This window comes from Centruroides sculpturatus, unplaced genomic scaffold (genome assembly GCF_000671375.1).
Source record: "Centruroides sculpturatus isolate CEXI.00-Female unplaced genomic scaffold, Cexi_2.0 scaffold297, whole genome shotgun sequence".
NCBI classification, from domain to species: domain Eukaryota; kingdom Metazoa; phylum Arthropoda; class Arachnida; order Scorpiones; family Buthidae; genus Centruroides; species Centruroides sculpturatus.
In genome coordinates this window covers 584,798-600,674 of record NW_019384464.1, presented here as the reverse complement: position 1 = coordinate 600,674, position 15,877 = coordinate 584,798, and the positions used below count along the sequence as shown (strand labels likewise).

General features: G+C 27.8%; 1 protein-coding gene across 1 annotated transcript in view; it reads left to right on the top strand.

Moving 5' to 3' along the window:
* The window catches only part of LOC111620990, a 41,295-nt gene that overhangs the window by 6,203 nt on the left and 19,215 nt on the right, over positions 1-15,877 (top strand). Inside the window, exons 2-3 of the mRNA XM_023363017.1 lie at positions 12,236-12,312; positions 13,921-14,008. Coding sequence (XP_023218785.1) covers positions 13,949-14,008 — 60 coding nt within the window. The 5' untranslated portion in view covers positions 12,236-12,312; positions 13,921-13,948. The remainder of the gene's footprint in view (positions 1-12,235; positions 12,313-13,920; positions 14,009-15,877) is intronic.

The following is a 15,877-nucleotide window of genomic DNA, read 5'->3' as shown; positions in this document are numbered from 1 at the left end:
CGATCAAACAAATTGATAAAGTAAATTGTAAAGGAAAAGGCGTGTCTTCGATTTGTAATATATTTGTAATTTGGCACGTGTAAGTATCGTTGGTTGTGGCTTGAAAAGTCGACGCCTGTATTGACCTTGGATGTTTCACGACCAACAAGGACTGTCGTCTTACGCTTGTCTAATGAGGGGCAGAGTGATAATGTTTAGATAATAGAAATCTGCCGAGGCACAGTTTTATGATGAACCCACATTGTTTCTCCCCGAAGTGGGAGTGTGCTTTATTGTTATCATCATCTAACGATTCATCTTCGAAGAAATTCTAGGACAAACTATTGAGAACATAAATGAATAAAGTAACTTTTTCTTTTGTTAGATAATGAGGAATTCATTTAAAAAAAGTAATTTATTATGTTATTTTCTCTCATTTAAATTGGTAGATTTTCAGGATATATTTATCGTTAAATTTAAATAGTTTTCAGCAGGAATTTCGCATTAATCGAGTTAGATAGAATCGCTGAAAAGTGTCGAAGTTAGCTTTGACGAGTGCTGACACGTAATTTGCTACTAGTGATTTACGATTACTCGAACCAAGATTTTTACGAGGTAGGGACTACACCCAAATTCCCTTTAGGGAGAACGATAGCTTGAGTGGGAGATTGTCTGATCCTTAAGTTTTAAATTATTTTCACAAAATCCGAAATTATCTTCGAGATTAATTAATTTATTATTTAAGTTATTATTCAGTTTTAACTTTTTTTTTTTTTTGATTTTGCATATTGCTTACAATTCTAATAAATTTTAGCATTAGTAGTTATAAAACGCTTTTATTGAGATATATTTTTAGCAGAATATTTATATTAAATACAGGAATGCCATGATTTAGATCTAGTAATAAGAATTATATGTATATATGTTCGTGAGTTAGTTTTGTAACTAATATAAATATAGGCCTAAATTTTATTTTATTTATGTGTAAGTTATGTAAAATTTTGTTACAAGTATCCGACTTTCTATATTTGAAACTGAATATTTATTCAAATAAACTTTACATCGAAACACTTTCTCCAAATAAATATTTAAAAGGTGCTTTATTACAAAATTTTAATATCCTGGAGAATTATTTTGAAAGCAAAAAGTTGTTTTAACGAATTAAAATACATTGCATTCATTTAAATATCTAAAAATTTAGCATGATATAATATACTGTACGTTTCCTGTACGTAATATACGTGTACTGTAATGAATTAGGCAGATAAAAAAATAATTAATATAATTTTTATGGTCAGCTTAGAATAATTTTTAAAATCACAAAGGACTGTAAGGCATATTATACAAATATATGAAATTTCATAANGATCTGAAAACTTGATTAAAGTCGAAAAGATCTTTCATATTAAAAACATAAAAAGTCTGTCATTATAAGAATTCATTATAATCATTTATAGCTTTTGCTATTATATTTCTTTTATTTATATATTGCTATCATTTATAGCTTAAGCTATTATATTTCTTTATTATAATATTTTTGTGTCTAACTATAATAAAGTATTTCTGAAAGTTTATTAATATCTATATCTTTCTCTTCTTTCTTCGCTTTTTTTAAACACATATATAATAGATATATTAATCAAAATTTAGAGTTAACACTATCAAAATACACTTACATGTTGATTAAAATAATAACAATACGTTTTAGTTCTTTAAGAAAGTTTTCTATATTGGAAAATAGCAATACTTTGACGTTTCGACAGATTGTAACGTTTTAATGAAAGAATGCCACAATATGTAAAATATTGAGGATATATTTTGTAATCGCTAGGAATTGTATAATAAGGTGTTCTGCCTACTTCAATAATCTAGGGCGACAAGGTTAAACGTCGAAGCTGAGTACAAGGCCATTGAAAAGAATGATGCTTTCTCCACCTTAACTCGTGTTGGTTTAAATAACGGTCTTTAGCGAAACACCCTTCTCTTGACAGGTGTCTCCAGCAACTCATACAGATGTCCTTACTTAGCATTATTTATTTTTAAATAATTTGCATTCTGCTAATGAAAATTCCCAGAATCTTCAGATATTTGTTACGTAAAAATCTGTTATTTTGTCGTAAAAACGTTTCAATTTTAAGCGAGTTAAACGCCTTTTCTGCGTAAACATGCTACAATTACTTGTCTTGTTTAGGAAAATAAAATGTATTATTTTTTAATCACACTGTTATAAGTTTTGAATGATTTACGTTTAGAATGTTATAGAAAAATAGCAGAATATATTCGAGTAATATATAGTTAATAATACAGTTTTTATTATTATTCTTATAAGCTTACCTTCTTAAGGATAATAACGATAAAACGATTGTATAAATAGTCATTAACAATAAAAAACTTTTTTTAATAACTGTAATTTCTTCTTTCTTAAATATTGAATTTTTGAATTTCGTGAATATTTTTAGTTTCGTTTAATAATTTTAGCTATAGTAATTAAAAATCACAAAATTATATTTCGATTTTAATTTTTGCTTCATGATTAAGTTCCTGTTTAAAGCTTAAAGTTCTCCATTAATTAAAATTTACGGGGAATAGTAGAGGAGAAGTTAATTATCAGATTTCTATATATTATATATAGTTTTGATATTTAGATTTTTCCAGCACTTATTAGGTATACTTTATATTAAAATAATGAATATTTGTGTTTTATAGAGTTGCTAAATTGCATACCTAAAAATTAAAGTACTCTAATATTTAGAGGAGAGGAGGGTATACCATTTACATTTCTAAAAATAACTTGAATAAATAAAATGGTTTTTGAATAAAAATCCCAAAATCATCATGAGTACATACTATAACTAATTGTAATTAACTGTCACTTGTAAAAAAATACTATTTATTTTGTTGTTATAAAAAACTTTATTTAAAAAATTCACAAATGGAGGGTAATGTGGAATAGGTGGTTTAAACCATTGAAAAACTAATTAGACTTCATAAAACATAGTTATTTTTAACTATAAAAACCATATTTTTAAGATTATGTGCATGTCATTCCTGCTTCGAATCTATTTACAAAAGTCACAGATATAATTTTCTTTCTCTGCTCCGGTACAATCAAGGTGAGCCCACAGAGAACAGCTGAAGTATTGAATCCAAATTTTCCCTCGTTCATCTTCGGAGAATTTTCCGTTATAGAAGATACATTCAGCGTCTTCGTTTTCTGGTTCTTTAGTTGATGGCATGAAGTCCATTACAGATGATACATCAGAATGGAACGATTCATGGCCGCTAACACTGGAGTCATCTCTAGTAGGTTTAGGTCTAGAAGGTCGGTCTAAGTTTAATTACTTAACAGTGGTCTTTGAATGTTCGGTTTCTTTTGTTGTTTTGAAGCGTCTGGTTCCTTCTTTTTGTCCCTTTCTTTCAGTTTATCCATTTATCCTAGTATTCCATAATACCCGACACGCCATCTTGGAAAATGAACCTTTAAACTGATGGACAAAACATTGTCAGCTAAAAAACGACTACAGTATAACAAACTACAATTCTTTTAGTATACATTATGCTTAACATCAATGTTCGAGTCACATGTGTACTAGTAGGTTAAAATGTTTGAAAACTTGCCTGCAAAAACTCTTGAAAATCACAAAATACGCTTTGTTCTGTAGCGAGTGGTACGACGACAACAAGCGGTCAACTCTCACTGCACTGCATCGTGGGAGTGTTTCTTGAGTAGTTCATGGTATTCCCACGTAATAGCAGCAACAAACAGAGCCGAAACCTCGGTATTCCATATTTTCCGACTATTCCATAATACCCGCCTCTCCTCTATATCTTATTATTATATAAGCATTTTATATTGTAATAAATTACTTTTTTAATATTTTAATTAATTTTTTGTAAATTTTATGTTATTGCCTGAATCGTATGGAATTATATAATTATTATATGCACTATTACCATTGAATGCTATGATTTTATAAGACTATATTTACACATCATAGTTTATATCCAACTTTCAATTTTGATGGATAAGCCTCTCAAAATACTTTTAATTTGATGAAACGATTTCATTTTTTAAATTGCTTCTTCAAAAATTCAGATTTTATCGTGTGTAAAATTCAAAAATGCTTACTCTCTTTGCTGCTCGTAAGATTTATTCGAAAATAAAAATATTTTAAATTAATAAAATAAAGGTTTTCAGATGGAAAAATATANTAAATTTATGGATTATTTACAATAGATATAAGAGCCGAGAGAAATGTTTAATAACCCATCACTTGTATCTTATCAGTTTGATAAAGGCAAAACTTTATTTACAAGTTAGATTTGTTTAAGATTATTTATACAGATTTCACATATTATGTGTAGATATTTTAAATCCAGACAAATCAGTTGTAACTACTAATTTATTTACAGATTATTTATTATAGCTTTAGCTTAATTTTTAATAATATTTCTTTTTCTAACAATCACATCACTTAAAGAATTTTTTAATGAAATTTTTCAAAATTGAATAAAAATTTTCTCTACAAACAAATTTGTTTTTAAAATTATCTGCCGGAACGGATGGCTTTGAATAATTAATTATTTTCAAAACAATTCATGCATTAAAACATATTAAGAACATGACTATAAATATTTTATTTCCTTTTTTAACATTTTATTAATTTTAACAATAAATGACCACATTTTCAATTTTTAAATTAAATAATTAAAATAAGAAATTTAGATTCTAATAATAAAAATCAGCTAATATAATTGTTTATATTTTTGATTGCATCAGATATTTATAATTTTATTTAAAGACCCGAAAAATATTATGCAGTAGAAATTCCTATCTCGCTACAAATTTTATTAGCAGAGTTTTATAGCCTATTCGAATTTTAACGACAAGTTCGAATTCTGCGGGTGTTCCATTCGATACGTTCCGTTATAAAACTTGCATTTTTTAAACTCAACGTGTAGGTTGAAAACATTTGTATTTCATTAAAATGTTACCACCAAAACGACTTTGTTTCCTCGGCACGACGAAGTGCAACCGAATAGACACAAGGCAGTCTTTTACATTATTTATTCGTTGGTTGATACATGTTTCGTATGCCAAGGAAACAAATTATATAGGAAGCCACGATTTCAAATTTAATAACGGAAGGACTTACATTTTTTGTATTACCGAAGAGTTCCAATTTGTGGAGAAGTTTTTCTATTTGAATAGAACATGTTTTATGATGAACTACATTTATCCATAACTTATCCTAAACTGTGTTGTTGACTTTGTTTATAAATAAAAGTAGAATTTTTAGATACGACAACAATATATTTAAGTCAATCTTTAGTATCTCAATAACATAAAATGTTTAATGAACATTATTTAAAGCAACAGTATTATTATTTTCTTTCTCCTGATTTTGGATTTTTTTAAATGTAAAGTAACATCCCCAAAAGTTAAAGGCATTAAATTTCCTCACGAGAGTCCTGTTCAGCTTCTGAGTATTATTTGGTAATGTTGCAGTGAAACGATCATTCCAGACCTACCAGACACGTGTTGGATGGTACTGCAGTTTGTACAATGAGGAAAGCAGATTTAGGCCCATTATCGCTACCATTTAGCCGAGTAGAGAGAAGGATGTGGTAATGAAGTTAATTGCTCTTTCCCTCGCTACCTCTCCCCTCTCCCTTCTTATCTCAATTGGTCGATCATCGGCACGATATCTAACGACTAAATCCAGTTGTTGTGTCGATTGAGCCGTTTAGTAAAAGATATAACGGTTCGATAGTTAACGTACTCTACCTTTCTATGCTTAGCGATTGCTATAGATTTACAGATTTACATTCTCTTTCTCTACCCATTTCTAGTGTTTTTATCTCTGCGAATTTTTCTCTTCATTTGCCAAGCACATGTTTTGTTCATGAAGTTTTAAGAACTAGTTGCACGTTTGCAATTTTCTTATTATTAGTTAATATTTTTATACGAACTTTTATTATATCACAGTATTAAAACTTGTAGGCTTAATTTATAATTTTATTTGAAATTTTTATAAATTATTTATATGAGTTTAACATTTAAATGTTGTTTAATGAATATTCATGGCGATTATATAATATAAAAAGAATTATAAAATGCTCTATAAAGAAAATCAATTAATAAGTGATTAAACAAGAATATAAATAAGAATATAAATAATATTTTAATTGATTATATGGCTATTTTTAAAACACAGTATATCAAAAGAATGTAGACTTATTGATATATCTGGTTTTTTGAAATTACTCGAGCATTCAAATCTATGTAACAGACTTTATAATTATGCAATTTTTTCATCTATTCAAATATAATTTTAGTTTTCAAATTAAAATAAAAGCTTACTCTACTCTGAACAAAAGACAATTTAAATTTGTTCATAGTATCACTAAATTTATTTTGCTTTTAATATTGAATACTTTTATCGAACATATGATTTCGATAATTGTCAATTTTTCAAGTTGAAAACATGGTTATAATTGTGATTAACACAAAAGAAACAATCATAGATAACCTTCGAAAGAGCCGAAAGGATACCAATCTCGTAGAATAAATACAACTTTTTCTTTAAACATCCTTCAATCAAAAAACGAAAAGTAGAAAAACAAACAGCATCTTTCGTTCGACTTATATAATACAAAGAGCATAGGATGTCATTACATTTGTTCCTATAGTTTGCGGTGACCCGAGTTGAATCGATCCCTCAACTGGAAAGGATCAGTCTGTCTATACACACACACACAAAGCACCCTCTCACTGCATCAACCACAATCACCCATGCGAATCTAACCTCATCGGTGCTTAAAACAACAAAAAGTCTTTCAATAAACAGGTGTAGAGGAAATTGGGCACACGTGCATCCTTTCTACAGCATCAATGGTAATTCGAGAAGTCTATTATCTACTAATATTAATCGAACCATATCGCGAATATTGGGATCCATTATATTCTTATAATGGGTCGACTTTGTTTGAATGATTTTATAGAGGATCTCCAGAAATATATAACATATATTTTTCAAGACGAATGTACAGTTTAAAGTTCGTAAACGAGACTAAAAAGGTCGACAATAAAGACGCATCAACAAACGTCTCCTGTCAAAAATTCCGTTCACGACAAAAGTGAGAGGCTGTGTAAGCAGGAGAGATAAGTATTCTCGAGATCAAGTAGCATGCAGTTCGCAGGTTCGACAGTTTACGAGTTGCAGGAAGAAAGACTTAAAGTGGACACGGAGGGTACGCGTCGCCAAACGACTTAATTTCGGATCTCTTATCTAACAAACACCTTGTCTCACGGTTCTTTTTTATGTCCCATTCGAGAAGTGAACAGGGAGAAAAACGGCTTTAACTCCAACGATAGAGCACCCCGTAACTCGAAAACATCTCATCCCGTTCGCCTTTGCAAGGATTAGCAGAGGCAAAGAAACGCTTGAAACTGTACAGATAAGATCAGAAAGGAAATGGAACGTCTTAAAATTTACGAAGTGTCCGGGATCAGATGTTTAATTTGCTGAAATCCTCGTTCTATGCAGCCTCACGCTAAACGTTTTATCGCTCGTTTCGTATCTGAATACCGTCTTTGGGTAGAACTTAGCAAATCAACTAAGAGGTAGCAGCATCACAAAAACAAAAAAAGAAAGAAGCCGTTGAAACGAGTTGGGACTTCATGATTACGGGCTTTAAGAAAATCGAGTGGTGAATGTTGAGGACGTCTTGTCTCCAAACAATCTACTTTTCTCGGATGTTTTATCGCGTCATTTTAGATTCGATGTATGTCTCATGAGATAGAGATTAATTGAAATGGCTCTAAGACGATATCTTGTAGGATTTTTCTTCTTTATGACAATAAAAAAAGTTTAATTAAAATTTTACTAAATCACTTTTTGAGGTTTTATAAAGTTAATATGAGCTATTTTACGACAAGATTCTCATAGTTGACAAGCAAGTTTAAACAGCGATTCACANTAAAAAATTATGAAAATAAAAGGAAAGTATGTATTATTTTAGGGAAAAAATATTTTAGCAAAGTTCTAGGACAAACTAAAAACTATAATCGAAAAACTAGGTGCATGTACTGTACCTAAAATATACTTTATTACATTGTATACTCTAATGGAAATGATCTATATTTTGAAGAATAATTGTTTAAGAAACTGAGTATATAAAACAAAACGTTTCTTTAGCAATTGGGATAAAGATAAATATGCATTGTTCCATTATTTCTCATATATAGGTCTATATATAAGAATTAATATGTTTTTCACGCTTAGTTTGGCACGTATAGCTACTTTTTCATAGATTTAAAAGATCTATAATATAAATTTAAAAAGTTATGTATAAGATAAACTACATATCATTTTTCAAAATGCAAATAAAATCATGTTATAGAATGTAAACTTTTCACATTTCTAACCGAAATACATTTTAATTGCGATCAAATCAGTGTAACTCCGTTTTAATAGCAAAAAACATGTTCAAAAGAGCAAAATATCCGCAAGTAGCGCAAGCAAACAATTTAATGTCAGCCAGTAATTGCTAACTCACGTCCAATGGAAATTACAGAAATTTTCTGAATGTTCTCTTATCCATTAATGGACAGGCGAAGTAGTGTTAGTCTAATTGTATCCTCTTAAATCGACGATAACTTTCTGCCAAGTAATTCCCGTCAGTCACGTTAGACGTGTGAACTTTGACCTCCGTCGAATAAGATGTCAGCTAATGACCCAACTCGGTTAAGAATCCGTATTTGGTTCAATAATTAATTTAGTATGTTAATTTATCTATTTTCTACTTTCTTTCCGACTTTCACACTATTAGCCAATCTTCACATATCCTTCTGATCACAAGATAACTCGGAAGTACTTTAAAGAACTTTTATTTAAACAGATTCTGTAATTAAGAACATTGGCCTATCATTAAAATTTTTATGTTATAAATTAAGGTATCCGCTTTAAAATTAGTCCAACACCATTTACATGACGAATTAATGAACCCGCATCAATAAATTTGAAACAAATATTATTGGTCGATTTTAAATTAATTAGGAATTAAATCCTTTTTATTTCGCGTTTAAATATTCATGAATTTCAGTTGATATTTAAAGTTTAGAATATTCTATTTTACAGTAGGTGGTATAGGCTACTTGAACTTTTCGAAACAGTAAACTTTAGTTATAAAGATTGATGTAGGCCTATATCTAAGCCTAGATTTTGGTATATAAATACAAACGAATATATAAGTATTTTGTTCATAAATAAATGAAATTATATATAAGATAGGTTAAATTTATAACTCATATTTAGCAGCGGATCCAGAAAAACTCAAAGGGGCTAACCCAAAATAATAAATATCTGATTTAAAAATGTAATGTAACAGTTTAATTGATATGTTTTTAATATGTTAAATACTTTTAAATGATACTGAAAAATTATATAATAAAGAAAAATTATATGAGCTAATGCCTATAATAAGCAAGTCCACTTTGCTTAAACTGGATATATAGAAAGAAAAAAAGACAGAAGATAGGCGTTTAATGCATAAAGATTTATATTAATATTACAAAGTAATTACTGTATATTATAAGGCTTACTTAAATAGGCTAAAACTTAGAATTGTCTAAATTTGTAAAATTTATATATGTAAAGAGTCCGAATAGGACCAAATAAAAAAAAGGAAAAGAATTTGGAGAAAATGCGGTAAAAATCTTCCACGCTTAGAAAGTTGGACATAATAGCTTCAGTATAATTTTGCTAATCTCATATAACATATTAGACAATGTAAGATGGCGGTTCATTCATGAGACCAAATTCTCACGATTCAATACTTCGTCATTTACTTATCACGATTTGAGGAAAACTTTTCTCGTGTCTGATGCTTTTTCTTTCTTCCTTTTTTTTCTCCTCGTGTTACGACTTGTGTAGTTGATTGTTGTACACAATGGAATCCTGACCCGAGAACAATGGTTATCTCTGTGACGTCGAAGATGAATATCTCTTTTTCTGCCTTTTAGGTTAAAATGTAATTTAAAATATTATTAATCGAGAAATCAAACAAAACATTATTTAACTCTGTTGTATTACATAATAAAGAGCTACTTTAAGTGATAATTAGATTTTCTTAATATCTTTAATTCGTTAGTTTAAAAAAAAATCCTTACTCCCATTCTTATCGATAAAGTATATAATAGATCAGTTGTCCGCTGTGATCTCAACGAATTTTTGGTTTGAGAGCGAAATTGTAGCATAATAAGCTAATAGATTACTTAGGTACAACTATTAAAGAACCGCTCGCTTGTTCACATCTGTCATTAACTAAGGCCAGACTGCTGTCGTGATCTGCACCATTGGTCAAGTTAGCCGGTGCCAATAGCTCCATAATATGAGCCTCTGGCAAAAGGGAGGCTTTAACAATTTCTAGGCTTAAACCATTTAGAAAAAGTCATCGCTGCGCTTTTGTACCGATTAACTTTCTTCCTGTATTAACTAAATACGGATTGTTAAACCATAAATGTATTTTCTCGAAAGTTTTTAAGCTATTATCATTGCTTAATAATAACCTTAAATGCTTTAATTTATGAGTTTATTAAGTTACAAAATTCGTAATTTGATATTACTATTAACAGAATTCAACTAAAATATAAACTTTATTTAAATGTTAATTTTTAGTTATAGCAGAATTTTAAATATAAGACAAATTTTTTGTAGTTTATTTTATAAAAGTAGATGAAGTCATCTAGTTTCGGAAGAATTAAAATAGCTATTAAGACATATTTTTTCCTACTTTTGGTGTACTAAAAACGGATTTACATTAATTTATTTTCTTTTCAATTTGTTTATGTTGGTGATAATTGGAGTTAAGAAATATTAATTAAATTCAAAAGATTAAAAACTTAGTTAATTAACTTCATTTTTAATACGTAAATTTATAAATCTATTGTTTAAATCAGTTATAGTTTTAATTTCCGTTCGAATATACTTTAATTGTTTTTATTTCAATTGGTTTTCGAAAACTATTAAAGTATTTCGAAAACTTATTAACTTAGAAATTGATCACTTATCATTTGAAATAAATAAAAGCTTAATAACGCAAATTATAAACGATTCTAACAAAACATTTATCAAAGTTTAAAAGTTTATCAAATCATTTGCCAGAATCGTTTATAATTTACAATTTGTGGATTTAAATTCTTTAAGAGATTATTATCCGAAAAAGAAGTATTTTTGTTGTCTATTTGGGAGTATCAATTGAAGAAATAATGTTTGCGCCTGCCAATCTTCACGGGGGAAGGGGATGCCACACCGACGCTCCACTAGTCTTATAGGCCTACACGACGGCGGTAAGACCCCCGAGGTAGCACCAAAACTGGGTTCTCTAGACCATAATTAGGATTACGATCGCTATCTCACATAGGTCGAGTCGGGTCAGCATTAGCTTAAGTCGAAACAACGAATCGACGGGTGCTAAAGTGGGGCGGTTATCGGATGATTCGCTCAAGCTTATCTTCTTTCCGACTCGCAAACTCGAGGCCAACTCGCCTATCTCCATATGTCCGAGCAGTTCTCCCGTCGATTCCGGAATAGGTAGTTACGATGTTAGGTGTTATGTATATAGTATTCATAGAATTGGATTATTTAATTTATAAATATTATTTATTGAAGTAAAAGGTTATCGCTCATCATGGAAAATGTGGTAATTATTTTTTTAGCTTTGTATATTTTCTCTTTTATAGCTTAAACATGTAAATTTAGACCCACTAGATGACTAGAAAATCAGAAGTCTCACTATAAATTTATGAACGCAACTGTCTTAAAGTAGGCCTTTAAGAATTGACTTTTTCTAATACATCAAAGTTGAGAAGTCAATTGAAATTTATAGAATTTAAAGAGTATTTATGTAATTTTATTGTCTACAATGTGTAAACATATACAATAATTCTACATTTTATTTTTTTCATTGCGTGATGAACTAAATACAAAATAATGTTGTGCAAAGGAGAACTTTTTCGAAAATTCATTCTTAAGATAAGTGTTTTCGATGTTTATAGGAAAAATGTATAAAAGTTTCTTTAATTAAATGAGATTTTGCTTACAAAATCTAACGCGCTACTTTTTGTTAATGCACACATTTATGAAAGCTTATCCCTACTGTACTACTTTCTTAAATTAAGCTCACAAAAATTAATTTTTTAATAAAATGATTATATTAAATAATACAAAATACTTCTTTTTTTTCATTTTAGAATCCTCAGCAAAAGAAAATATTAAATGATCAACGGAGTAATTAAGATTAACTAAAACAAGATTTCTCAACAAAACTGTAAGCTTTATGTTTTAAATTAGATAACACTTAATTTTTAAAATAATTATATTTTATATAGAAAAAGTTTAATAAAATAAGTGTATTTTAAAATTTTCTCTAAATTTATTAGGCCTGGTGATTAAAAATAGTGTAAGAATTTATGTAATATTCGAATATCTGAAACGTCGTATAGACCTATAATAATATTTGCGCTACGCATAGAAACTGCAAATATTCTATATTTTAAAACCTTAATATAAAAATCACGCTAAGTATATTCCTTTATTAAGGATGATTTCTTATATATTAATTTTAAAGAAGATATCTAAACTAAATTAAAACTTATTCTATCAATATCGGATTCTTTTAAAGTTAATTATAAAACATGACAATATTTTAATTAAATACAATTTAACATGATTTAAATCATGGCTATAATTTTTATTCATATCTTCTCATTTTTTGTGCATCTAAGAATATCGCACTCAAACTAAGCGTCAACCCTATAATCCCGCTGTTTAAGGTGGGACCCATCAATTCATCAAATGTAACTGGCAGTCTATAATTGATTAGCATATAACGAGTGACTATTAACTATCAACTGACAAGTTAACGCGATCAACCACCGATTATTGTTATTTTAGGCAGTGCTGCTAGATTTTCAATACGGTGTACAGGGGTGAATGAACAAGATGCTTTTTTCAACAACGGTTTGGTGATTTTAATTAAATAGAGTAAAATAATTTGTCATCAAAATGTATGAAAAGCTATAAATACGTATATTTTATAATACAAATATAAAATTAACATATTTTACTAAGTTTTATGCTGTAGATACTTAAGTTTTATAATTTACTACTTTTTACACTTTAAATATATACTTTCCTTCTTCATACTTTAAATATTTTAAAGGAAATTTTTATTACAATTATAAAGAAATGTTATATTTTACCTATTAGGTTCTTATAACTTAATTTAGTTCTATAATATTTTTTTATACATTATGTTTTTTCCTAAACTAGTTTAATAAGGTTTGTGCAATATATACCAGGTCAACACTTTAAATATCATTACTATTGCATTTTTTACATGTTTTTTTGCTGTGTTCTTTATATCAAAAATAAGCAAATGGAACGTTTCTATGCAGTTTATATTATATAATACTAATAGACCTGTATATATAGTTAAAATAGTGTACTTTACTGCATTGTAAAATATTAGACTTTGCACTTTAGGCCTACTAATTTAAAAAAAAAAATTACTTCTCAGTTTATTTTTATGATGATTGCGAGTATTCAAGAAAGATATTTAAACAACTTATGTCTAATGATAAAATACTCTAATATTGTTAAAATATCGAAACAAAATATAAGAAAACATGACATCGAATATAAAGCAATTGTCATCATCCAATAAGAGAGAGAATCGGTGGGTTGACAATCGACAGAAAGTTGTCACAAGAAACGGTCGCGGTGAGTGTTCAAAATCTACACAACAACAACAATCGTTGAGTCGGCACGTGTTCGGCGTAATGGATGAGGTTGAAACGTGTCTCGAATGACGAAACGGTGACGTGTAGGTCATGTGACTGACTCATTCTTTTTTTATTTGGTGATCCGGTTATAGGGAGCGCTTTGGAAGATTCAGGGAGGACATGACCATGTGCAAAGGATCACACGCTGATTGGGACATTAATGATAACAACATTCCGAAGGTAAGATTTCAATAATTTATTTCTTTTCAATCGCGTTGTTGCGTTTTTATCAAATCAAAATTGTTTTCTATAGAATTAAGCTGTGCTTTTGTAAAATTTTTTGTCATATGTAACAATGCAATTACATGTATTTTAAATTATATTTTTATTTTATCTGTATTTTTTAAATATAATTTTATGTCATATAAATATTTTTAAATATATAAATAATAGTTTATTTTATAAAGTTCAAACATTTTTTAAAAATAAAACATCGAGTTTTTGAAGTTCATAGTGACTATAATTAAAGAATATGTTACATAATGAATGGAATATTTCTCTTTATCTAAAAGTAAGATTTAATAATTTGATTATTATTATTATTAAATTTCCTCGTGAGTAAACTTTTTACATACTTTATTAAAATTTTATTGATTTTTTTTTTTTCGTAATTTTTTAATAATAAATTTTTCTATGTATTATATAATCTAGTTTCTACGAAAAAATCTAAAAGTGAAAATTTATTTAATATATTTGATTTTTAATGAAATGTTTTAAACGTATGAATATTTCGCAAGTTCCTAACAAAAATATGCGAGTTTTGTATCATTATTATCGTTATTGTTGTTAGACAAGTTATTTATAAAAAAGTTTTTCATCCATTATAAGATGTATATAAACTATTTTATTTACAAACTTATTATAAGTGTAAGGTTTTCTCGAATTTCATATTTTCATTATCTTTAACCAATTTACTAAGTTCAATTTTGTACTGTTCTGTACACATATTTAAGTTTTATTATAAATCCGTATGAACGTTACAACATAAGAGAAATTTTCTAAAATCTTTAGTTAATTCAGTTAGACTAACATTATAAAAATTTATTTATATTGGAATACAAATTAGTTTGCATCTTATTACCTTTACATCGATCCTTTTTCTCAAAATTTTTAAATAGTTGAACAACTTTTTAATATCTATGTATGAAATCTAATCATTTAATAAATAAATATATTTATTTATTTAATATTTAATATATAAATAAATATATATAATATATTTATTTATTAAATGATTAAATTTCATACAGTAATTGCTAACTCACATAAATCTATTAACTTATAGAACTACTGCGACATTACATCGTGTAAAGATTATACATTAATAAAATTTTAATTAAGCATTAATTTCAGACCATTAAACTTAGACAGATAAATAGATAAATAATAATCAAACACTTAGTTTTAATAAAACAAGAAAATGAACAAAACTCATTAGTAAGCTCTATTTTTTCATATAAATCATTTAATACTTTTTAAAATTGTATGTAAGTTTTCTAGTATGTGAAGCCAGTACATTCCACCTATAAATAAAGTTATAATGCATACAATAAAACATTGATCAAGTATTAATTTACACTTCGACAAATGATAATCAAAGTTTCTAAAATGATAATTTAAGAATAATGTAGGCCTCTAACCGCTAAAAAATTATGAAAATAAAAGGAAAGTATGTATTATTTTAGGGAAAAAATATTTTAGCAAAGTTCTAGGACAAACTAAAAACTATAATCGAAAAACTAGGTGCATGTACTGTACCTAAAATATACTTTATTACATTGTATACTCTAATGGAAATGATCTATATTTTGAAGAATAATTGTTTAAGAAACTGAGTATATAAAACAAAACGTTTCTTTAGCAATTGGGATAAAGATAAATATGCATTGTTCCATTATTTCTCATATATAGGTCTATATATAAGAATTAATATGTTTTTCACGCTTAGTTTGGCACGTATAGCTACTTTTTCATAGATTTAAAAGATCTATAATATAAATTTAAAAAGTTATGTATAAGATAAACTACATATCATTTTTCAAAATGCAA